A 25,344-nucleotide genomic window follows, 5' to 3' on the forward strand; every position below is an offset into this window, starting at 1 on the left:
ACGGTATTATAAGCTGGTATGGTAACCTGACAGTACAATCAAAATCACAGATCGCTCGTCAAGTAAAGACAGCTATGAAGATCATGGGGGTTAAAAACTATCTGCCCCCCCAGAAAATCTATGAGCAGTCGGTTATCAGACAGGCACAAAAAATAGTTTCTGACTCGACTCATATCCTCCATCTAGAATTTCAGCTTTTACACTCTGGCAGAAGATTTAGAGTTCCTAAATGTAGGTTAAACCGTTATAAAAATTATTTCGTACCTTTGTCCATTAAGCTTATTAACGCTAATATGTAGTGTGAGTAATATGTAAATTGTGTATTTTGTAGGCTAGATAGAGTGTGCAACACATAAGTTGTGTATATTAGGGGTGCTAATAGTGTGCAGTATGACAATTGTGTATCATATAGGCCATGTGGAATATATCAGTTGTGTATTTTATGGGGACTATAGAGTGTGCAGTATGCCAATTGCGCATTTTATGGGCCTTGTGCCAATGGAAGGGTTAATGTGTTTATTACTATACATACGTACCTACTAAATGTATATGAGAGAACGTTCGGGAGAAGTATGTGTTGAGGAAATGTTGTGAACTGTCTTTGTGTTGTCTCTGTAAAGCTACAGAATGGACAGTGTCCAAAACAAATTTCCCTTCGGGGACAATAAAGTATATCTTAATCTTAATCTTAATAAATAGTTCACATTTCCATCATGAGTGATTTTAGAGTATTTTTAAGCACTGTTTCCTGACAGCAGTGGGATGAGATATTACATAAGCAGGAATGAGTCCAGGATTGTGGTGTCTGATTCAAAACCATCCAAATCCATCAATTGTATAACAAGATTCTTCTGTTGGGTAATTGGACCCGGGAGCCGAGATGTAAATGATGTAACCCTGGTAACTGTTTTGGCAAAAGACACAGGAAGTGTGGCTTGGACAGCGCTCTGTATGCTGCATATTAATCTCAGTGTAATTAATAGAAAACACCACTAATTATTATTATAATATAAATGTATTTTTATAGAGGCCTATTTTGAAAGTGAAGATTCAGAACATTTATGTACTTTCATTTTATATTAAGTTACAGCTGTTCCATTGTAGAATCAGATCACTGTACTACACTGTAAATATAGTGGGAGCTATGATTGGTACATTTGTAAAGGTGTTGACAGGACATAAAGAGTCAGAGTTAAACCAAACAGACAGAGAGATAAAAGATGAACCAGACACAGAGAAGATGACAAGAGACGGGAAGTGAATTTAAATGCACTGATCAATATTTCTCTCACTTGCTTGCGTATTCAATGCACAAGATTAAAGGAATGATCTGGAGTCATTACAAGTTAAGCTGGACAGCTTCAGTGACACGGAAAATAATTTATCTAGTAAACATTTAATAAATAATAATTTACAGGGTGGGAGACCAGTGTAATTCCAGCTTTTAATTTATAATATATATATTTATATATATGTAAACAGTCCCTTTCTGGTATCCTTTATGTTCCGTGCAAAACTTTACTTGGCCAAAAAGAGGTGGATCATTTGACCAGGACTTTATATAGACAAAGTTAATAATAACCAAAACTATACCTTCTGTGACAAAATAGTGTGTATATTTTAGCTGAGTCATCTCTCTAACACAATTGGATGACATTCGGCACTTCAGCTCTGTTTCAGAACTTTTAATACTCCTTTCCAATTCTATGAATTCACGTGCTTTGATCTGCCCCCTAAGGATCTGCCCCATGCCACGCCCACAGAGGACACTGAGGACCAATTGGCTTCTACATAAACATTGACTTCTGTCTTTAACATTTATCGAAATTCAGGGAAGGGATTTATTAAAGCGGCATCTATATGATTTTCTTTTCTCTATATGCGGCAACATCACTAAACACACCAAAGCATGATCTGAAACTAAAATGTTCCCAATTGAGCAGCCAGTGGCAAAAGAAATGAGTGACTTGAATATATATATTCAAGATAAAATCTTATGAACTGTTGAAAAATATAATATAATCCCTCCCACATGGATTCATAAGTCTCCAAATGTCTGTAAGACCAAGATTTCTACACATTCTCTGTAGTGTCAACATTGCTCTAAAGGGTCTACACACTTTTGCATCACTATGATTGAGGACTGGATCCATTAACAGATTGAAGTCTCCACCCAAAAGCATATCATAGAGGATCAATGCTGCTTGTTACTTTCTTTCAAGAACTATAAAATGTTTGGGTGCAAAAAAATATTAGCCAAAATACGAGTTTGCCCCTGTATTTCAGTCAAAACAATAATGATTATTCCTAAATTATCTTTGATCTGTTTGAGACAATTAAATTGCAAATGCTTACTTATCAATGTAATGACTCCCCTGCTCTTACTCGAACCAGCACTGCAAACCCACTCCACCCCGTTCCATTTTCAGCTTCCTGTGCAGAAAGGTAAGTTTCTTGAAGGAACACTATATAAAAATATTTACACTTAAGGAAAGATATAACCTTTCTTATTTTTATACGGTACCCCAGCCAATTAACATTCCACTTGGAGAGCAACATTTTACCTATATTGAAGTGTGACATATTGACATGCAAAGAAACATTGTGCACCCAAGGCAAAATTATGTAGACCACTTTCCAACTGGTGTCCAGCCTATTTTTTCCTACACCTGGTCCTTATCAGCCTTGATGGCAGGCGGTTAAGCCTGTAGCTCTTTTCCAGCCATCTCCAGAAATTCGACTCCCTTTTCAACATCGTCTTTTCTAGTAATCAGGGTGGAAATTTTGCCTGCACAGATGTCGTCGCACAACGTATTTCTTACATTCCCAGTACAGTTTAACAATCAAAAATATTATAGTTCTCACCAGTTAATATTGATTAAAAGAATAATTGTAGCAAAGTGAATGCAGCTCGCCACCAAGCAGCTAATATTTGCCAAGCGTCACATGACTCTGTGTCGCGAAAATGTGTATTTTTATTGGAAAAGGAACAAAATTGTTCAAATAGCTGAACTGAAAGTTAGTAGTGTCACTACTTTTAGTTAACTACCCCCCCCCCCAAACACTGTTTTTGAGTTCAGTAGAGCTTCACTTACATCCAACCCAAAACATTCCTTTAAAATGTTATTAGAATTCTGTGTGTTCACAGATCACAGCAAGGCTGCAATCACATATTATTCAAAGCACCTCAGAAAAGCCTGAGCGTCTGATTCATTTCAGAGAATACAAAATTATTCAAAACAACTTTTGGGTGAGAGACGTTGACCTACCTGCCCAGCCAGCATCTCGTAGAGGAGGACGCCGTATGCCCACCAGTCCACTGATTTACTGTATGGCTGATACGCGATAATCTGTGAAGGAACAAGAAACGCATCGTGTATTGAAACTTTTTCTGATCAGTCATTAATTCAGCTTTCTTAGGAAACTTTATTCAATCTCCATTTGTTTGTCAAGAGCACAATGCATCTTTTTATCACCGTTCAAGAGGCAGTCTGCCGCTATTTTTTACCATTTGCTGTAATAATTCCTAGTGTGTGAACTAGTCAGTAGTTCACACACTCAAATGAATGTGAGTATTTACAGGATGAGACAATGAGTGGTTTAAGCACAATGTCTGTTTTATATCACAGTTTGAAACCTACTCTTTCTATTCTTCACTACTCACTTGGAAACTACTACACAGTTAATACTGTATTTGCACCAAGAGAAGTGAACCGCTGCTACAAACAGAAAATGTGTATCACAGCTGCTTGGGTCATACGTGGTTTAATTTGAGAAGAATGACTTCTAACCAGACTCTATGTATCTGTAGTAACAATTAGAAAGATTTGGATAAGGGTCAATAGCTTGATGCTCATTTTTGTGTACAAATCCATTAATGATTACTTGAAACATGAAAAATGCAATTCATACAATACATAGAATAACTTGAACAATAACTTAATTTAAATAATTAAGGGGTCACTCCTGAGAGCCCCGATCTCTCTGAATGGTTTTCCATCACGCCAATTTCATTAGCAGATGTCTCGAAATTCTGCCTTCCATGCTCAATGAGCATATATAAAGCAGATCTGAATATATCCTCCTAAGAACTTCTCCTTCAGAGTCGAGAATGGATCTCTCTCTGTGGATCACGTCCTTCGTTGTGAGTTGTGCACAGAGTTCAGCGGACAGTGATATCTTCCCTCCTTTCTAGCAGTGTGAGTTTTTTTGCCTACAAGGTTCAGCAGATCTGTTCCCTAGGTGCCCGGATTTGAATTAGTTTGGCATATGTCCAGACAATGATACAGTGTCATCACAGATCCCAAGAAAGCTGAATTCTTCGAGGCAACTGCGGCACATTAATGCCCATCCTCTGCACCTGGCTGGAAGAAGTGCCCTTCTTTCCTGTCCAGACCATGTAGACTTACTGTACATCGACTATTGTGGCTAAGTCTTATGCAACATGGGTTTTGCAGGTCTTTCAGTCACAAATACTGAGGGACATGGACGAACGTTGTCCCAACCTCACTATCTTTAAAGAGTTGCGCAGCGTGACTGACCTCATCATCGGAAGATCGATGGGCTGTACGGTGGCACTCAAGAAGCCACTTCACACACAATCTTCATAAGGGCCACTCCCTGCCAAAACCAGTGCTTCTTCGGCTTCGGCCCCATCAAGCAGAGATAAAACAGCAGTGAGATCAAAGCGCCCATGGTCGAGATGAAAGACCAAAGCCAGCTATAGCACTACTGACACTGTCAATCCCACAAAGAGAAAGCAAGAGCTCCAGTCCCTGTTTGCCCCCTGCCGAGAAGAAGGCTCGGTTCATGACTCTCCTCTCCACTGCGGGTGAAGATTCAAATTCATGTGCAAACTAAAATAAATTGTATGCATCTCAAAGCTGATTTGACCAATGCAATTACATTCTCTGAAAAAGAGCTTTTTCCTCACCATGCTGTCTACACATTTCCCATGTGTTCTCGATTAGAAACCGAGATTGTATGCCCTCTCGTGCTCCATGCTACCAATCAATTCCAAATGGGTTCTCAAAACTATACGGAACAGTTATACAATCCAGTTCACAAGGTGGCCGCCTCATTTCAACAGCATTTTGTCCTTGTAACGGACTTCACAGTAGGAGCGAAGGAGGACACAGGGAACTGAGTTTCTCCGGTCACAGGTAAGGATTTTTAATGGTCAACTTTTCTGGGCTTACAGCTTCACAATAACTCATTAACTCCACAATAACTCATTAGCTTCACAATAACTCATCAGCTATTCAGCTGGTGGCATGTCTGCTTATATGCCACTCTCCCCATTCTCACTGGAATTAGAGACAGGTGTTAGACATAATCTAGCTCTGGTGTAAGCATCCATACCACTTTCTCTACACTCAACCACGCCACCTCTGCCACAGTCCTCCACAATTGCAGTGTAGGACGCGCCAATACTTAGCTTGAGGATTCATCTTTGACAAACAGGCAGTGGATATTGTTCCAACGAGTGAAGCCCGAAGGGGCTTTTATAGCTGATACATTCTTGTTCCAAAGAAAGACGGCAGCCTGCAGCTTAGACCTGCGTCAGATGAATCGGACCCTTGTAAGGTTTCAATTCAGATCACGCACATCCACGAGAATGATTAGGAAATCTGCAGATGAAGTAATTGCCCCATATAAATACAGGGCATACACATTTTGAATTTCCTAGATGACTGACTAATTTTAGCACAGTAAGAGGTGCAGTATTACAAGCACAAAGATATCTTCCTTGCACATCTGCAGCATCTGGGGCTGAGAGTTAACTGTTTAAAGAGTTCACTCACACCAACTCAGAAAATCTCCTTCCTGGGATTGGACATAGACTCTATCACTATGCGAGGGTGTCTGACAGATGGCTGGTTGATTGTTAGTCAGTGGTGGTTTACATAAACCGGCAAGGAGGAGTTTGGTCATGCCCAATGTTGAAACTGACTCAACGTCATCTTCTGTGGTGTCAGAAACACCTCAAATTGATCTGGGCAACATTCCCGGCTGATTGAATTACGGGGCAGATCTGCTGTCGCATCAGAACATTCGCTCTAGAGAATGGAAGCTCCTTTCGCAGGTGATTCTAAGAATTTTGGAGATATTTGGGAGAGCGGAAGTGGATCCCTTTGCCTCCCAGGAGACCACACACTGTCAGATGTGGTACTCATTGAGCCAGGCTCCGTTGTGAACGGACGCTTTAGCACAGAAATGGCCAGCGGAAAAATGCATATACGTATGCGTTTCCTCCTAATCACCTGATAAACCAAGTGCTGTGAAAAATCTGATTGGATCAGGAAACAGTGCCAATAGTTGCGCCGAAATGGCCCAACCAGACTTGATTTCTTGATTTGGAGGAACTGCTGGAAGCTTCACCATGGGAAATTCAGCTGCAGAGAGATTTACTGCTTAAGGTGCACAGCACGATCTGGCATCCACAGACGGAGTTGTGTAAACTAGACATTTGGCCATTGAACAGAACAGGGTTTGTCACACACAGTGCTTGACACAATCTCACAAGCCAGAGCCCCTTCTCCCAGGTGCCTCAACGCACTAAGTGGTGAGTTTTTTCAGACTGGTGTTCACAGAATTAACACCCAGCATGTTGCTCAGTAAAAATCTTGCTTCACTTCCTGCAAGGGCACTTGAATGCAGATTTCTCCCCATTAATACTAAAACATGCCCCTGTTGGTAGCATTTCGATGAACAAGGTCGAGCTTGTTACAACATTTTTATGTGGTGCGAGACATCTCAGACCATCTCAACCCATTACAGTCCAAGTTTGGGACCTGTCCTTGGTGGTGAAAGCATTATACAGCTCTCCATTTGAGCTACTGGAAACATAGGAATTGCATGTTCTCTCTATAAGACACATTATTACTTGCCCTCTCTTCAGTAAAGCGCATGGGATATCTCCAAGCTCTATCAGTGAAAAATTCCTATTTAGAGTTTGGTCCAGGTTTTTCAAAAGCCATTTTGATGCCTAAAATAGGCTACAATCCTAAAGTTAAATCCACCCCCTTCAGAGCACAGATGATAACCTTACATGCTTTTTCACTCCCTCCTTTTCAGTCAAAGGAAGAAAGTTTATTGCACACACTCTGCCATTTACTAGTGTACAAGCCAGATTAGGCTGTCGAGTTAGCTCTTTGTATGCTTTGGGAGCTGGTCAAAAGGCAGAGCAGTCACTAAACGGAGGCTGTCTTACTGGGTCAAAGATGCTATTAAATTATGGCATGCCCTGTGGGGGTTAAAGCCTAGCATCCTTATCAGACTGCCAAGCGGCAGGTGGGGCTTCCAAAATACTTTCAGTAGATTTTATATTATAGATGTTTCCTCCCTGTCTTCCCAGGTGCTTTCTGTAAAGGGAAACTATAGGGACCCCTAGCGTCAGCATCGATATAAAGTCGAGTGATTACTTGAAAGGGAAAGTCTAGGTTACTATGGTAACCCTGGTTCCCTGAAAGGAGGGAATGAGACAATATTGATTGTCGCTGAAATATTTTTAGAGATCCTCTCGACTCTTCAATTAAATGTCCTGAAGAGGCTGTCTTCCAATCCCCTTACACTGCATATGCTCGCTGAGCATGGAAGGCGGGACTTCAAAAGACATCTGCCATTGAAATTGGCATGATGGAAAACCATTCAGAGGGATTGAGGCTTTCAGGAGTGACCCCTAGCTTCAACTCATCGATGTAAAGTCTCGTTCCCTCCTTTAAGGGAACCGGGGTGACCACAGTAACCTAGAAGTTTGCCAAGCTACAAAATACTCGTAAGTAGTAGCAGAGATTATTTAGCAGAGATGGGCCACTTCTAGTAAAATTAATGGGAGAAACACTCAACCAAAGAGCTCTGAATGCCCAATGGTTAACAGATGTAGAAAGGAAGTCCCGTCTTACAATTTAAAGAGCCAATCACCTTTTAGATACAGACATCACCTGTCAATCAGCTTTAGATCATGCATTTGCATTAGCTATACAAGCCTGGAAAATTGCGCTTTTTAGTGTAATATGAGGTAAAGAATCACAATTTATGATACCAGCATTGTCATATTTTATTGCTGATTTGAAACATGTTATTTGATCATTATCTTGACCAACCTTTTTTTTATTTTGGTCTTTCTCCATTCAAGTAGTCAGGAGCTGCACTGGCATGACTGGAAATATCTTCCTGAGAGCGTTCCTAAGATGGCTGACAGTGGACTGACTTGCTAGAAAGATTTTGTAGTAGTTAAACTATAGTCAAACTACTTTTTTTAATGTCATTACAAGTAAAAGTAGTAAACAAGCTACTAGCATTCATGAATCCATCCTATATAATGATACAATTTAAAAAACTGCAAATTGGTTGAATATTTTCATAGATACTGTACAATAATACTTTTACAACAGTTAGGTCCAGTCCTTCAAACCGATTGGCCAAGCAGCGTTCGAAAAATTACTGATATTTAGTATACTAAATACGATAGTATGCGATATTCTCTCATGAAGTCTCTCATATCTTCTACGTGCATAGTGTGATTTACATCAAAATTCAGCCAAATGTTTGGCCTTGTGGGCTGATTACATTGATGTGTCTATTGTGGGTCACAGTCGTAGTGCTACCAACTGAGGAAGTGAGGCACTTTTAACAGACTTTGAAATATCCTTCTTATGTTTACTTGAATTGCTAACAATATGTCAATACAGTGCAGATTTAAAATTCTGAAGCGATTCTTCATATCTTAAATAGTGTTGCCATGGCAATGCATTAAATGTAATTATTCTTTCTTATATATATTCACATAATTTTGAGGTTCTTGGCATGCTTGAAATTTAATTATATTTTGTACACACAGAGTTGTTAACACAAAAGTTAACACATGGAGGTAGCTGGGGAGCTCTGTAGCACCACCTTAAGACAAATTTTATGGGGTCAGTTTCTCCTATGGTCACCAAACTTGCTACATATATTGTCCTCATCAAGCCGGACAACTTTCAATATTACAGTCATTAGCTCCACCCAACAAAAAGTTGATTTAATTTTGATTAAAAAAATACAGGCACTGAACTTTTAAACACTTTCCAAGGGGATTAATGTGACTGGCACAATGTGGGCAACATTACACCAAGAAAATTTATATATTGAACAGTGTTGTCATGGAGAGGCACTAAATTAATGGTGGAAAATGGGAAACAGGAAGTGTCTCATATCTTCTTTGTGCAATGTGTGATTTAGATAAAAATTTAGATATATGTTTAGACTTGGGGACTAAACACATGGATGTGACTATTTTGGGTTGCGATCATAGTGCCACCACCTAGCAGCAGGAAGTGTGTCACTTACAACAGACTTCAAAATTGTTTAGAACTATGTAAAATCCATGTCCACCTTTCATTGTTTTCCAAGGAAATGGATCCATGGTGCTTGGGGCTGTCATCGCTGCTTGCAGCTATATTTTTATTTTCTTTCCTTAAAAAGGAACTGGATTAAGATATGATTCAGAATTTAATGTTTTAAACCACTGCAGACCTGTAAATCAAGCGCGCAAATTATGAATGTTGAGTGAGGTCACATACATGCTAATCCATTTAATTTGAGACCTCTGTTTTCAGTTTCCTAACGTAATTGTATTCCAAAATTTGCAGTTAGGTTGTGCGTACGTTTTGTGTCCATGCAAGGCGCTAGCCTGCCATTGGGAGCAATTTGGGGTTCAGTGTCTTGCCCAATGACACTTCGGCATGTGGAGCATGAGGGCCGGGATTCAAACCACCAATCTTGCGATTAGTGGCCAACCCACTCTACCAACTGAGCCACAGCCGCCCCATTTGGTTTTACGCTATAAAGTGTATTGAAGACAACTAGTGATCTGTCACAGACAGCTGCTAAAATATAATATGACTCTCAATGGATGTACTGTTATGTCGTCTTCTACAGTGAAAAATTTTATATTTGATACCTATCTGTCCTTTGAAAATCTAATTTCCACTGTTTGTAGAACAGCATTCTTCCACCTCTAAGTTACGACACATGCTCTCTGTTGCTGATGCCGAAAAACTAATTCATGAGTTCATGACTTCAAGACTAGATTATTGTAATGCATTACTGGGAGGATGTCCAGCAAGATCAATAAATACAATTCAATTGGTTCAAAATGCAGCTGCCAGAGTGCTGATTAGAACCAATAAATATGATCATATTAGCCACATTTTATCATCGTTACATTGGCTACCTGTTAAATTTTGTATTATTTTAAAATTCTGTTAACTACGTACAAAGGTTTGAATGGTCTAGCTCTGCAGTACTTAAGTGACATTCTGACATGCTATATTCCATCACGTTCATTACGATGACAAAATTCTGGCCTGTTTATAGTTTCTATAATATCAAAATCCACAAAAGGAGGAAGATCCTTTTCCTATTTGTCTCCTAAACTATAGAACAGTCTCCCTAACAGTGTTTGGGATGCAGACACACTCCCTCATTTTAATTATAGACTAAAGACTCATCTATTTAGCCAGGCATACACCTAATTTATCCTCCAACTCACAATTAGGCTGCTTTAGTTAGGTCTGCCAGAACCAGAAAAATCTAACATGATCTATAACTGCATAATATTTTATGACATCTATTCTAATATTATTATTTGTTTCCATGTCATGTGATTCATACCCCAAGGTTACCAGAGGTGGCCAGATCCACCTCCATTCCTGCTTGGTATCCATTCCAGCCGGTGCCAGCCAGACATCACTTCAGTCTTTCACAATGGACTTCAGAGGATGAACTGATGCCAAATCCAACTATAAGACATCAGATACTTCATATGCCATTGTCTGAACCTTGTATTTAGGATGGACAACACCAAACATTACCAAAATGACCTGCCGGTTGAACCGCGATGCACCTCATTGATCTCTGCCTGCATCACCTTTGTCTATTGATGGACTATTAAAATGGAATACAAAGACTGTTATTTAATTGCCAACAAAAGCTTTCATAAGCCAACTAACAAAGGACAATACATCTATGTAAACTTCTGCAGTTAAATCAGGATGGACTTCAAAGACATTAGTCATTAATCTTACAGTTCATAATATTTTTTAAAAAAAAAACTGGACCTTAACACTTACTTAGTTTACTAATCTTAAACCAATACCTGCACTGCACATACATAACTATGTATAGATCTGTGTGAGGTGCACGCCCACCGTCTCACGAACCCCTTCGAGGACCCGGAAGGCTCCCAAGCGTTCCTGAGACGGACGACCCAGGGACCAAGACGTTTGCTCCGGAGCTGTTAAGCAGAGGACTCCATCCCCTGGTGGAGAGCCGGAAGGAGAATCCTCAGTTAAGCTTATTTACTTTGCCGCACCCCCTTTGGGTTGCGGTACCCACATTCTCAATAAAAGAGCAATTCCCTTCGTCTCTGGGTCACCTGGCCCGCAAATGCCATTCTCACGGCACTCTGCCGCCACACTTCAACAGTCCTGGCACATTGGACGCAGGCCTCTCACCTCCAGCCCCACGACTGTTGTCCCCCGGCCGGCCGGTTCTGACGAGTCTAGAGGACACCTCCACGGTACCTCCTCCTCAGACAATAACCCGCCCCGCCGGGTATAAGGAGCAAGGTAAGTGCTTCGAGTTTTCTCTCAGCACCATTGCTTCCTGATGCCGCATTACCTACTCTGCCCCGCTGCAAAGCCCCGCCGGGTACGTCAAAAATAATCGTCCACTTAGTGCCCTTAGCACGGAGCTTGGACGCATGGCTCTCGCTTCCCAATACGTCATGCTGGTTGGCCAGGACCATTCGACTCGGTTATGCAATTCGGTTTGCTAGCCCCCCACCCAGCTTTAACGCAGTACAAGGCGAAGATGCCAAATCCCTGTGCGCGGAAATCGTGACTCTCTTACTCAAAGACCCGATAGAGATGAAGAAGGTTTTCTACAGCCCTTACTTCATCATACCCAAGAAAGGCGACGGCTTATCACCATTTTTTCACCACGTCTCAATATTGCCTCGACATCGCTTCACGTTCGATGGCCAGGCATATCAGTACATGGTCCTCCCCTTCGGCATGTCCTTGTCCCCTCGCGTCTTCGCGAAGGTCGCAGAGGCAGCCCTTGCCCCGCTTCGGGAAAAAGGTGTCCGCATTCTCAACTACCTCGACAACTGGCTCATCCTGGCCCACTCCCGAGAGTTACTATGCACCTACAGGGACCAGGTGCTCAGGCACCTCAGCCATTTAGGGCTTCAGGTCAACTGGGAAAAGAGCAAGCCACCCCGGTTCAGAGCATCTCTTTTCTTTGCATAGAGATAGACTCAGTCTCAATGTCAGCGCCCCTCTCCAACAAGCGCCCGCAGTCAGTGCTGAAATGCCTCAATGCGTTCAGGCCAGGCACGGCAGTCCCCTTAAAACATTTCCAGAGGCTCCTGGGGCATATGTCGTCCTCTGCGGTGGTCGCGCCGCTGGGGTTGATGCATATGAGACCGCTTCAGCACTGGCTTCAGACTCGAGTCCCGAGACGAGCATGACGCTGCGGCACGCACCGTGTGTTCATCACCCCACCCTGCCGCCAAACTTTCAAACCCTGGACAGACCTCTGCTTTCTACGGAAAGGATTCTCCTTGCAGCAGGTGTCCCGACACGTCCTGGTCACCACAGACACCTCCAAATTGGGTTGGGGCACAGTGTGCAACGGGCATGCAGCCGCGGGCCATTGCAAAGGGTCCCCGCTGCGCTGGCACATCAACTGCCTAGAGTTGTTGGCTGTACTTTTTGCCCTGTGGAGGTTTCTTCTGCTACTTCAGGGCAAACACGTCTTGATCCGATCAGACAGCACCAACATGGTAGTATACATAAATTGCCAAGGTGGCGTGCGCTCCCGTCACATGTCACAACTCGCCCGACATATCCTCCTTTGGAGCCAGCAACAACTCAAGTCGCTGCGTGCCACTCACATCCCGGCCTACCTCAACGTGGTAGTGGACGCGCTATCACGACAACGCTTGCCCAGTAGCGAGTGGAGGCTTAACCCCCTGTCGGTCCAGCTGATTTGGGAACGGTTCGGCAAGACCCAGGTAGACCTGTTCGCATCCCAAGAGACCTCCCACTGCCCTCAACAGTCCGGCACATTGGACGCAGACCAGACACGATCAACCAAGGCAGAGCTCCCTCTACCAGGCAACTTTATGCCCTGAAGTTGCGCTTGTTAGCAAATTGGTGTTCTTCCCGGGCTGAAGACCCACAGAGGTGCGCAGTTAGGTCAAAGCTTTCATTCCTGCAGGAGAGGCTGGAGGGGAGGCTGTCCCCCTCCACCTTGAAGGTGTATGTAGCTGCTATTGCGGCCCACCACGACACAGTAGACGGCAAGTCTTTGGGTAAGCACAACTTAATTATCAGGTTCCTAAGAGGGGCCCGGAGGTTAAATCCCTCCTGGCCAAGCCTGTTCCCCTCCTGGGATCTCTCAGTGGTCCTCTCGGGCCTTCAGAGACCCCAATTCGAGCCGCTAGAATCAGTCGGACTCAGATCCCTCTCCTTGAAGACGGACCTCCTGATCTCGCTCGCCTCCATCAAAAGGGTCGGGGACCTGCAAGCATTCTCTGTCAGCGACACTTGCCTGGAGTTCGGTCCGGCAGACACTCACGTGATCCTAAGACTGCAACCGGGCTACATGCCCAAGGTTCCTACCACTCCCTTCAGGGACCAGGTAGTGAACCTGCAAGCGCTGCCCCGGGAGGAGGCAGGCCCAGCCCCTTCGTTGCTGTGCCCAGCCCCTTTGGTACGTGCTTTGTGTATCTACTTGGACCGCACACAGAGCTTTAGATGTTCTTAGCAGCTCTTTGTCTGCTTTGGTGGACAGTGGAAAGGGAACGCTGTCTCAAAACAGAGGCTTTCCCACTGGGTAGTGGACACCATTACGTGGGCCTATCACACACAGACCGTGCCCCCCCCCTTGCGTGTCAACAAGAAGTGTTGCATCCTCATGGGCACTGGCCAGGGGCACCTCCCTAGCAGACATATGCAGAGCAGCGGGTTGGGCAACACCCAATACCGTTGCGAGATTTTATAATCTCAGGGTTGAGTCAGTTTTGTCCCGTGTTTTCTCAGGTCCGAGCCGGTAGAACTCGGTACACGCTGACAAACTGATTGGGTGGACCGTTTGCACCCAGCGCCCTTTCCCTCCGCTGAGGTAATACCATGCGCTTTTACCCCAGGAGATCCCACGAACTCCGCTCCCTGGATGACTCCTCCCTAGCCCAGTGGTCCATGAATTCAGCGGAGGAATTCACCAACCAAGACCATTGCGGGTACTCAATTTACCCTGTACTGGAATAGGTGCTCCACAGGACGGGCTCCCACGTGGACTTTCCCCTATGTGTGTATTTTCCGTGGTACGGTCCCCTTGCGAGCTGACCCGCGTCTCCCTTGGGCAGTCCTCACGGACCCCCGGTCGCTGTGTTTGTAGCAACTCCTCCCTCCCAATGAGGTAGGATCTACCACCGCGCCATTCTCCACATGTGACCTAAAACCCCATGTGATGTATTTCACCACTCTTTACCTCCCCCAGTCTGGGCAGGTGTGGTCTCTGCAGGGTCTTTCTCCCCTGAAAGAATAGGAAAACTGAGAAAGAACGCCTTCACCGATGTGTGTGATAGCGTTAAGATGCACGGCAAGATGGGAAGGGTATGTGCAGTCTGGCACAGCATGTTGTTTTGGCACACAAGCTACCTACCTGCACCTGTGTCAGCGGCGCACGTACACGGTTCAGGGCATGGCGTGAATTAAATTGGACCTCTAATGTCGCTTCTTCGACACAACGTCGAAGTGAGCGACAGATGGGGAATGTCTAGGTTACGGATGTAACCTCCGTTCCCTGATGAAGGGAACGAGACATTGTGTCCTCCCGGCCACATCGCTGAACCGAGCCACTGTTGCGGCCGAACCTCATTGTCGGCTCTAAGTTGAGTCTCATTCCCTACATCAGGGAACGGAGATTACATATGTAACCTAGATGTTCCAGATGCTAAATATAAGTGAATCTTTATTTTAACCAGTTCGTTTACATTAACTGTCCGAAAGAACCAATTCACTTCAAGGATTTGGTTTCGCTACATAAGAGAGTGGACAGCTCAGGTTTGATTACTCCTCCTACTCCATTGCTGTGTTCACAATACAGTGAGTATTAAGTCAGTATTTAAGTGTGTATTCATTTAAATACTAAATGTGCATGTGATGAGGAGGAGGGCAAGGTCCGCTGATCAGCTGATTCAGTGCAGCCACGCCCTCCTCCTCATCACAGTGCGTTTTGTAACAATACAGCACTACTCGTTGGAAAATTTAGCTTGTGACTGGAAAAGCGACACTATTGTGAAAATAGTTGAACTACTGTCACGCTAGTGAAAAATGTAGTTAAGTTGGTTGCATTGCTACTATATGTTCATAAGGGCGTCAAGTGAATACTGACTTAAATGCAATTCTGCTCTTCGTTGTATACCTTCAGTAAGCTTACAGTGAATAAGTTGCATCTTTTTTGTCCTTTTTGGAGCCTGACAGCCCCTGGTCTCTAAAAAAAACCTTTTGAATTCCATGGAAGAAAGAGTCATACAGGTTTGGAACAACACAATCTCCATGTATAGTGTTCATGTTCTTCAGTGCAGTTGAGAGAACATATCCAGGCCTGTCAGGTCACTGAGGACTCACCAAGAACTGAACTGAACTACCAAATAATGAACTGCAATCAATGCAGCACAGAACACAAGAGAAATCCTGATGAATGAGTACAGAGTGAGTGATGGATGCTGTTCTGAATAATATGCTTTCCTTTTCCAATCATAACTGCACTGGTTGAACCACGCATTGCACAGCATTATGCTATCTATCTATTTCTCTCTGTTTGATTTAATCTGTAGAGATGTAAATCTGTTGATTTACATCTCTAATTATCTATCTGTGCAACACTTTTAAAATTAGCACATGTAATTGCTAATTGTATTTCCATTCTAGTCAATATGTAAGTGCTAGTATTGAACATTTCCCTAACTTCTGTGCTTAACTGATTATCCGGGTCACTGGTCAGATGTGTGGAGATCAATAATTGAGGGCTTTCACAGACACATGAGTTGAAGACATCAGAACATCATACGGGAATGACCACAATCTGCTTCAGAGTAATACAATATAAAGCGATGGAAGTTTCACCATATTCATCACACACTCGTCGTGCATTTGAGAATCAAAATTCAATGTCCTTAAGACAAAAGCCTCTCTTTGGTAAGGATCACATCATGTTGTCTCTCCTCCCATCTGCAGTGTGCTTTCACTCTGTGTATTTCCTTTGTGTCATCTAGTGCTGGAGGAAAGCATGACGTTCCCTCCATACACACACACACACACACACACACATGCAGCTATCCTTATGAGGACTCTCCATAGACAATTATTTTTATACTGTATGAACTACTGATTCCATTCCCTTAACCTCACAAAAAACTTGCTGCATTTTTACATTTTCAATAAAACTTTGTTTAATATGATTAAGCGATTTGAATTATGGGGACATTAGAAATGTCCTCATAAAGCACATTTATAGCATAATACCCTTGTAATTACCAGTTTGTAACCTAAAAAAAAAAAAAAAAAAAAAACCCGCACACACACACACACATACACTGAGAAATGATGTCAAGTTGCCACATATTCTAGTGCAAATGTCCCAGCGTTTATCTACAACAGAACATGCATGAAAATGCACTTGTGTATGAGGTGTTTTCCGTCTTCTTTTCAGAATAGAACTTGCTACAGATTGACTGCACATATAAAATTGTGAGATTTACCTAAGCAATCATATAAAACATTTGTGTAGTTACAATTTTTATACATTTCACATTTTGGTGTCCAAACCATGGCAGAAGGGGAAAGTGTTTAAAATGTATTTTTACAATTTTGTTTTGAGACATTGGTGGCACAGAAATTACAACTTCAAATGTAATAAATTAATGTTCAATCTCAAGCTTTGGGAATTTTATTTCACTAAATAATTTGTGAAATATTTTTATATTAATATTTTATGTATTTTTTATATTGCATATCAAAACAAATGTAAATAATATTGAAATATTTATTAAACCATAATTACAAATAACAATTTTAAAAGCTGGTATAGGTAAATAATACTGCCCATAAATGCCTGTAGGTGTGTGCAAAATTTTTTTCACTCATTTGTGCGAATAAGAAATAATATATACCTGAATATATATATATATACAAACTTTGTTTTTCACTGGACATTTTGTGCAAAACTATCGGTTAGGTTCAGGTGTTGGTTAAGGGTAAGGATGTTTGTTTTGTTCACCTCTCATTTGCTTTTAGGACACTATTGGTTAGGTTTAGTGGTCGATCTATAAATCGGCCGATATTCTGACTTTTTTCATTATCGGCATCGGGCGATAAATTAACCCATTTGCCACATTTGTTTCTTGAGGGCAGCAAAAATCGCCTGGCTGCATATGAAGCGACTGAGACATGTAAACGACCAGTCACGGTTCATTTTGTTGTTAAGTGCCATTGTGCTACTACTATAATATACCGGTGTGCAACACAGTGTCATTTAAATGGTCACATATCAGCAGTGTTGGGCAGTAACGCGTTACTGTAATGCAGTTACTTTTGACAGTAACTAATACTGTAACGCATTACTTTTTAAATAAATTAACTCCGTTACCGTTACCATATGGTGCGTTGTCCGTTACTTTTTTTAATTAATTAATTTTGGCTGAAGTGTAGCCTACAGCCTAACCTGTTTACAGCAGTGACGCATTGTAGGATTGGCGGATGCCAACCACTGTAAACACGCAGACGCACTGTGGGCGTGTTTCCGTTTATTCAAGTATGCGCGACAGTCATGGCGAGTCAAGGCGAGAACAAGACGAGTTTTTCAAAGTGGAAATATGCTCATTATTTCACTTTAGTTGAGCATAAAGACAAAAATCTTTTAGTGAAATGTAAGCTGTGTCTTTCTGGTTCGAATGTCCTATCTACTGCTAAAAATAGCAACTCCAATCTGTCGAAGCACCTCCAGAAACGACATGCCTCGACAAAGCTAGAAGCTAACCCGGTGTCAGTGGACACACTCGAAGTGAGTCAAGCCCTCCAGCCAAACAACAGCGACTAGATTTTAACCGGACTGTTATTAGCCACAGCCAGGGACAGATCAACAAAGCTATTGCACGGTATGTTGTTGAAAACATGCAGCCTGTTTCTACTGTGCAGTCGCCGGCGTTCAGGCAGCTCGTTGGCATGATAACATGTTCAGGCGGCAGCGGCACACAGCAAATGGGACGAAAAACTTTTATTTTTATGGACATATACAACAGCAGATTTTGCACTTTGAATACAGACAGCTTACTTTACATAAGTTGGTGACATGCAACTCTTAATTTGTGGTTGGATTGGAAATTGCTCATAGATTTAATATTTAAACAGCATTTATATTTTTTATGTTTTTTTAATGCATATCATTTATGTTTGTCAATAATAGCAGTTTTTTGGTGCTGAGTTTCTCGAAATTGATTCTGAATAATTCAGATTGCTTTCATTTATTTATTTCAAAATGTTTTGTTATGTTGTACATTGTTAATAGTTTTCATACTTAAGCTGTGAAAGGAACATTTTTAAGGGCTCAAAACAACAGCTATTATGATGCAGAAGCCACTTTAGTTTTTGATTCTGAACATATTATTCAGCTTGTTTTGTTATTTATTTCAGAAATCCTTGTGATATATTCAGTTTGTGCTGGTCTGACTGAAATAAAATAGTGTTTACAAATTACTTTCTGTTTAAGTCAGTTTTGTGTTTGTATAGAGTAAGACCATAACGCATAAAAGGGCATTAATAGGAACATTAATGAACGTTCTTTAAAAAAGTAACTAAAAAGTTACTTTTAACAGTAATGCATTACTTTTTGGTGTAAGTAATCAACAAAGTAATTGAGTTACTTTTTTAATGAAGTAACTAGTAACTGTAACTAGTTACTATTTCTTAGTAACTAGCACAACACTGCATATCAGAGCCGTGGAAGATGCGTTTGAGCTCATAATGTTTAAGTGCTCGTCTGTTTAATTCTCCCTCTCTCTCATCAACAGTTACCTGTAACTTTTGTCTTTTCTAGTGATAAAAAGACAAATATCAGTAAAACTAATATTATATACCATCTGCAAATATGCACATATCTAGTTTAAGCAGATGTAATAAACAAACCTCACAAAACTTGTGCAGATCCAGCATCCTGTGGAGCTCTCATCTGATATCTTCCTCTGAAGTGCATATTCTACCATCCAGAATCAAAACATCAGGATCAAAAGTTCCTCTGATTCACAAATCATGACGGTCAGTCTGTGACAATCCAAGCAGGTGATCCAGGCCGTTTAAACGGTCAGGAGACTGCTGCTGCTCGCTGGATCCGCATGAGTGTGTGAGTGCAACTTCAAAGTAAATGCGCTTCACTTGTGCTATAAGTAAATGTCTTATTCACTATGCACTGTATGTGCACTTGGTTTGATTTGGTATTTTTTAGAAAATGCGATTGCTAACGAGGACATGCCATCCATGGTTGCTGGACTACTGTGTTTTCTGAGTGTACTGTTATTTCCTTCCTAATATATTAAAAATGTCTTCATTTGCAAATAATTTTTTTTTTTTTTTATGACTAAACAGAAATCAGAAGAAACCATCAACCATTTAAAATAAAATGTCATTTTTTTAGATTATTTTTTACAAAGTTAAAGTTTTGTGTGAAATGTAGTAAATATAGTGTTAATAAGAGTTTAATATTTTATTTTTTTTAGCTATTTCATGTTTATGTTAATTACTATATTAAATTGCATGATATATCAGCATTGTATCGGCTTATTGGCCACCCTGATGTCTGGATATCGGCATTGGCAATTAAAAAACCCGTATCAGTCGACTAGTCGACCTAAAGTTAAATTTAGGTTCAAGTTTTTAGTTAGGGAGGTATGTTTTACTCATTAAAACCTCCATTTAAAAATCACCTTTGAAACCTTGTCTGATTACGACACCATTTGACTCGCTTTTGAACCCCAGCTGGACATTTCACGGGGAAACTTTAGCACAACATGTAATAAGGCACATCATTTTGTTTTGCAAAAATGTTGTTACAGTCACATATTTGTGCTCCTGGAAGAGTTTATGTTCAGAGTGGTTGCAAGGTCAGTAAGAATGAGGAGTTCCTCATGATGTTATTCAGATACTTTATCTTTATCCATCTTTATCTCTTCCTTTCTGAGTCACATGTACTCTTGTGACCCTCACCCGAAACACCGGAGACCCATTACTATTGTACATTCTCACCTCTGGGGCAATGTAATCGGGCGTTCCGCAGAAGGTGCGCGTCGTCATGCCCTCAAACATGTTCTCCTTACACATGCCAAAGTCTGCGATCTTAATGTGACCCTCAGAATCCAACATCACATTATCCAACTTCAGATCCCTGAGCAAAAAGACAAAATATATAAAACATAATAAGGCTGTCCATTTAACATTTTAAAATAGGTAAATATCAAAATAAAGCAATGCAAAATAACACATTTAATCATGTCCCATTGACCCATATGTGACACTTGTAAACCATCAGAGCATTACAAGCCTGAAGTATCATATAAATGCATTGTTTTGCAAGTATGTAGTTAGGGATGTTTTAATACAGTCTCTGATGTAAACTTCAGTAGCAGAATGCTGCTGCAGCATTTTTCATTTATATAAAATGTTTTCATAAAAATATACAGTATGTGCCTACATATTGCTGTTTATTGCTATGTACTGTATTTTTCTATTGGTGCATATAAATGAAAATGATCATACACCATTCATAGTGTTCACTTTTCAGCCTGACATTTTACAATGGTGGTTGGTTTAAATTAGGGCTCATGAGATTCGAGAAAAAAAAAAAAAAGATAATTTCAGTGTCATCTTAGAGAAAATACATAAATATTGAGATATAAATGAAATCGAGATAACTATGATATCGGCCAGCACTAATTGATCGCATCCACCTTAGATACTCTGACAAGCTCACTCATTGGGCCGATTGTTGACAGTTAATATCGTGGATGTGTGTTGAGCTGACCGCTACAAGTGTGTTTTGGGTGTGCGTGAGTGGGCAATGAGAAAGGACAGGGCGACCTCCGCCATGCTCAGCCAGCCTTCATCATCAAAGTGCATGATTAATGCAAGCTCAACGCTGCTGCCCCGCAGGGATGTGAATGAGAGCGGGGGGCTGAATACAGACAGTGCTGCAGATAAACAGCCGTACTTCCTTCTCTATCTTAAAGACAGAGTGACTCATTAACAACCTCACGACCGGAATATTTATATTGCACTTCCTGTGAGTTTCAGACCAGCTAAAACCTGAGCGATGTTGTTTACTTTAAGGTATATGTTGTTTTCAACAACACTTCACACAAATGTGTTCTACACAACATATCTAGCAATGGGTTATGCTATACTAATGTAATGTTATTATTTTTGTCATATTCAGGTACCTTTCCTCTTGGGGGCGAGGATATGTTACGCAAAGCTATTTAAGATAACTGCTAATCATCAGAATAAGGCTTGTTTTAATGAAATTCTTTGTCATGGAATTGTATGATGTAATTCGATTTTCATTTCCAGAGGGAAATAGCAGTGCTGAGAGGGATCAAATGCACTGTAATTTTACATTTCTAGTTTTAATTAAAGTTTTATTTAAGTACATTCAAGAGAATCAACACATAATACAACAACATCTTTATAAAGGCGGTTATAGATTGTTAAAATAGATGGAAGAAAGAAAAGACATTAACAATTAAGTATGCAAATGGATCTCACAAAACCTGTCAAGGAAATATCCTGTTACACTGAAATCAAAAGAAACAACCAAGAAATTATATTTTGCATACAGAAAATGACCAAAAATATTTAGGGCCATTAAGATTTATGCACATTTAAGCCCAAATTGCTATTACCGCAATGCAAAAAAAGATGGTCTTTATAATATTCTCATTACCGCAACATGAAAAAATATTTTATTTAAATAAATAAAATATTCATACACCATAATTACTCCCTTGGTGCTGTCTTTAATTATTGCTAATTGACATTTTTGAATTCATTGTAAAACTGCATCTTTTGTAAAAAAAAAAAAAATACTTACAGTAAATATGGTAAAAAATGACTGTGTTACGGTAATGAGAATCACCATTCAAAACAATGGGAAAAGTATTCGTAATATGTCTGGACATGTTACGGTAATGAGAATTGGGGTGTAAAATGTGCTTAAGTGTCTGGAAAATAATGTCACAATGCAAAAAATCTAAAGATCACATATCACAAATCGCATGCCCGAAGCAGTGAGTGAGTCTGAGCTCCACACAGTCAGGCCTTCAGAATTTCCACAGAATCCTTCAACAGTGCAAATGAATGAGCAACTAAAGTCAGATTGTCAGATTCATCAGCCAATCAGATTGATTTATTTGTTCTTAGTGGGTGTGATCGGGGCCTTCTAGCTGGCTTTGATTGATGAAATCACCTTTTAAGCGATGCACGTAATTTGAAAGCGAAGGGCGAGATCTTGCTGAAGAGTCGGCTTTCATCACTGACGCTATCGCTGTTGAGAAAGAGATCTTTATGGATTTAAAAACACAAGATGTTCTTCTGCATGACCGTGTGATTGCTTAATTAATTAGACATGAAAGGAGGTGTTATGTATACCTTGTCTTGTCTCACTGTTGCCCTTTTGTTTGTCATTTTTGTCACTTTTTGAGTTCCTTAGTTTTCACTTTTGTCACCCTTGTAGCTCCATTGTGCACTCATCATTGTTTTCACCTGTGTCTCGTTCAGTCTTCATTTTGTCCATGTATTTAAACCCTGGTTCTTTGTTTAGTCGCTGTCTATCGCTGAATGTTGTTAAGCCTGGTATGTGTTCCCTGCCCGAGTCCTCCGTTTTGTTTCATCGTGTTTAAGTTTCCTGTTTTCCCATTGTGGTTGTTTCTTTTGTGTTTATTCGTTTGTTTATTTAATAAAGTTAAGTTGCATTTGGATCCACTCTCCTCGTCTGCCTTCGCTGCCTCATTCGTAACAGAACGATAGACCGCCAAATGGATTTAGCAGCGGTTTTCCTCAAACTGTCCCGGGCAAATCTTCCTGTCCGCGAGTACTCACGGCTCTTCTCCACGGTCGCCATCCACACCGGGCTCAACGACGACGCCCTGAAGTCCATCTACTGGGTCGGGTTACCGTCATCCCGGTGGAGAGTGGCGGCGATACCCGGAGAGCTCCCGTGGAGGGAGTACGTGAGCCTCGTTCTGAGGAACCTCGCGCCCGAGGAACCACCCCTCGTGATTCCGGCTGTCGAGCCTGAGCCCCAGCCTACCCGGATCGATGAGCCAGCGCTGCCAACTTCTTCCGCCCGGAAGAGGAGGAGAAGGAAAGCCTCCGCTCTCCGGTCCCCGCCTGCCCCGGTCTGCGAGCCAGAGCCCACGCCTGCCCCGGTCTGCGAGCCAGAGCCCACGCCTGCCCCAGTCTGCGAGCCAGAGCCCACGCCTGCCCCGGTCTGCGAGCCTGAGCCCACGCCTGCCACGGTGAGTGAGCCTGAGCCCTCGTCAGCCCCGGTCAGCGAGCCAGAGCCCGTGTCACCCACGGTCAACCAGCCAGAGCCATTAGCCCCTGATGTCAGTGAGCCAGTGCCTGTAGCCTCGACCTTCCCTGAGCTAGCGCCTGTAGCCTCGACCGTCCCTGAGTCAGCGCCTGTAGCCTCGACCGTCCAAGAGCCAGTTCCAGTAGCCATGACCGTCCAAGAGCCAGTGCCAGTAGCCATGACCGCCCAAGAGCCAGTGCCAGTAGCCATGACCGTCCAAGAGCCAGCACCAGTAGCCATGACCGTCCAAGAGCCAGCACCAGTAGCCATGACCATCCAAGTGCCAGTGGTCGTGCCCACCTAAGAGTCAGTGCCAGGGGTCGTGCCCGTCCAAGAGTCTGCGTCTCTCCAGTCTCCTAGTGCTCCTCCTCCCGAGCTTTCTAGAGCTCCACCTCCCGAGCTTCCCAGAGCTCTGCCTCTCAAGTCTCTCGAGCTTCCCAGAGCTCCGCCTCCCGAGCTTTCTAGAGCTCCGCCTCCCGAGCTTCCCAGAGCTCCGCCTCCCAAGCTTCCCAGAGCTCCGCCTCCTGAGCTTCCCAGAGCTCCGCCTTCCGAGCTTTCCAGAGCTCCGCCTTCCGAGCTTTCCAGAGCTCCTCCTCCCAAGCCTCCCAGGGCTCCGTCTCCCAAGTCTCTCGAGTCTTCCAGGGCTCCTCCTCCCGAGCCTCCCAGGGCTCCGCCTCTCGAGCTTCCCGAGCCTTCCAGGGCTCCGCCTCTCGAGCTTTCCGAGCCTCCCAGGGCTCCGCCTCTCAAGTCTCTAGAGCCTCCCAGGGCTCCGCCTCTCAAGTCTCTCGAGTCTTCCAGGGCTCCTCCTCCCAAGCCTCCTAGGGCTCCGCCTCTCCAGTCTCTCGAGTCTTCCAGGGCTCCTCCTCCCGAGCCTCCCAGGGCTCCGCCTCTCAAGTCTCTCGAGCCTTCCAGGGCTCCACCTCTCAAACCTCCCGAGCCTCCCAGGGCTCTGCCCCTCCAGCCTCTCGAGCCTCCCAGGGCTCCGCCCCTCAAGCCTCTCGAGCCTCCCAGGGCTCCACCTCTCGAGCCTCTCGAGCCTTCCAGGGCTCCGCCCCTCAGGTCTCTCGAGCCTTCCAGGGCTCCGCCTCTCAAGCCTTCCAGGGCTCCACCTCTCAAGCCTCTCGAGCCTTCCAGGACTCCACCCCTCAAGTCTCTCGAGCCTTCCTGGGCTCCGCCTCCCAAGCCTCCTACGGCTCTTCACCCCGAACCTCTTACGGCTCTGCTCCCAGAGTCTCTAAAGCCTCATATGGCGCCACCTTCCGCGGCTCCGCCTCCTGAGCCTTCCTCGTATCCACCTCCAGTGCCTTCCAGGCCTCCGCCTCTAGAGCCTCCTACGGCACCACCTCCATCGGCTCCGCCTCCAGAGCCTTCCAGGCCTACGCCTTTAAAGCCTCCTACAGCACCCCCTCCCTCGGCTCCGCCTCCAGAGCCTTCCAGGGCTTCGCCTCTAGAGCCTCCTACGGCGCCACCTTCATCGGCTCCACCTCCCGAGCCTCCCACGGCTCTGCCTCCTGAGCCTCCCACGGCTCTACCTCCTGAGCCTCCCATGGCTCTGCCTCCCGAGCATCCCACAGCTCTGCCTCCTGAGCCTTCCTCGGCTCCGCCTCCTGAGCCTCCCTCTGCTCTGCCTCTTGAGCATCCCACGGCTCCACCCCCTGATCCTCCAGA

At 43.1% G+C, this 25,344-nt stretch overlaps 1 protein-coding gene across 2 annotated transcripts in view; it reads right to left on the reverse strand.

Moving 5' to 3' along the window:
* The window catches only part of LOC127647469 (protein kinase C alpha type-like), a 225,238-nt gene that overhangs the window by 13,950 nt on the left and 185,944 nt on the right, over nucleotides 1-25,344 (reverse strand). For both annotated transcript variants that reach the window (XM_052131734.1, XM_052131733.1), the window contains 2 exons: nucleotides 20,355-20,493; nucleotides 3,270-3,350 (listed from right to left, as the gene is read on the reverse strand). In XM_052131734.1, the coding sequence (XP_051987694.1) occupies nucleotides 3,270-3,350; nucleotides 20,355-20,493 (220 nt within the window). The remainder of the gene's footprint in view (nucleotides 1-3,269; nucleotides 3,351-20,354; nucleotides 20,494-25,344) is intronic.

Source organism: Xyrauchen texanus, chromosome 8, assembly GCF_025860055.1.
Source record: "Xyrauchen texanus isolate HMW12.3.18 chromosome 8, RBS_HiC_50CHRs, whole genome shotgun sequence".
In the NCBI taxonomy this organism is placed as follows: domain Eukaryota; kingdom Metazoa; phylum Chordata; class Actinopteri; order Cypriniformes; family Catostomidae; genus Xyrauchen; species Xyrauchen texanus.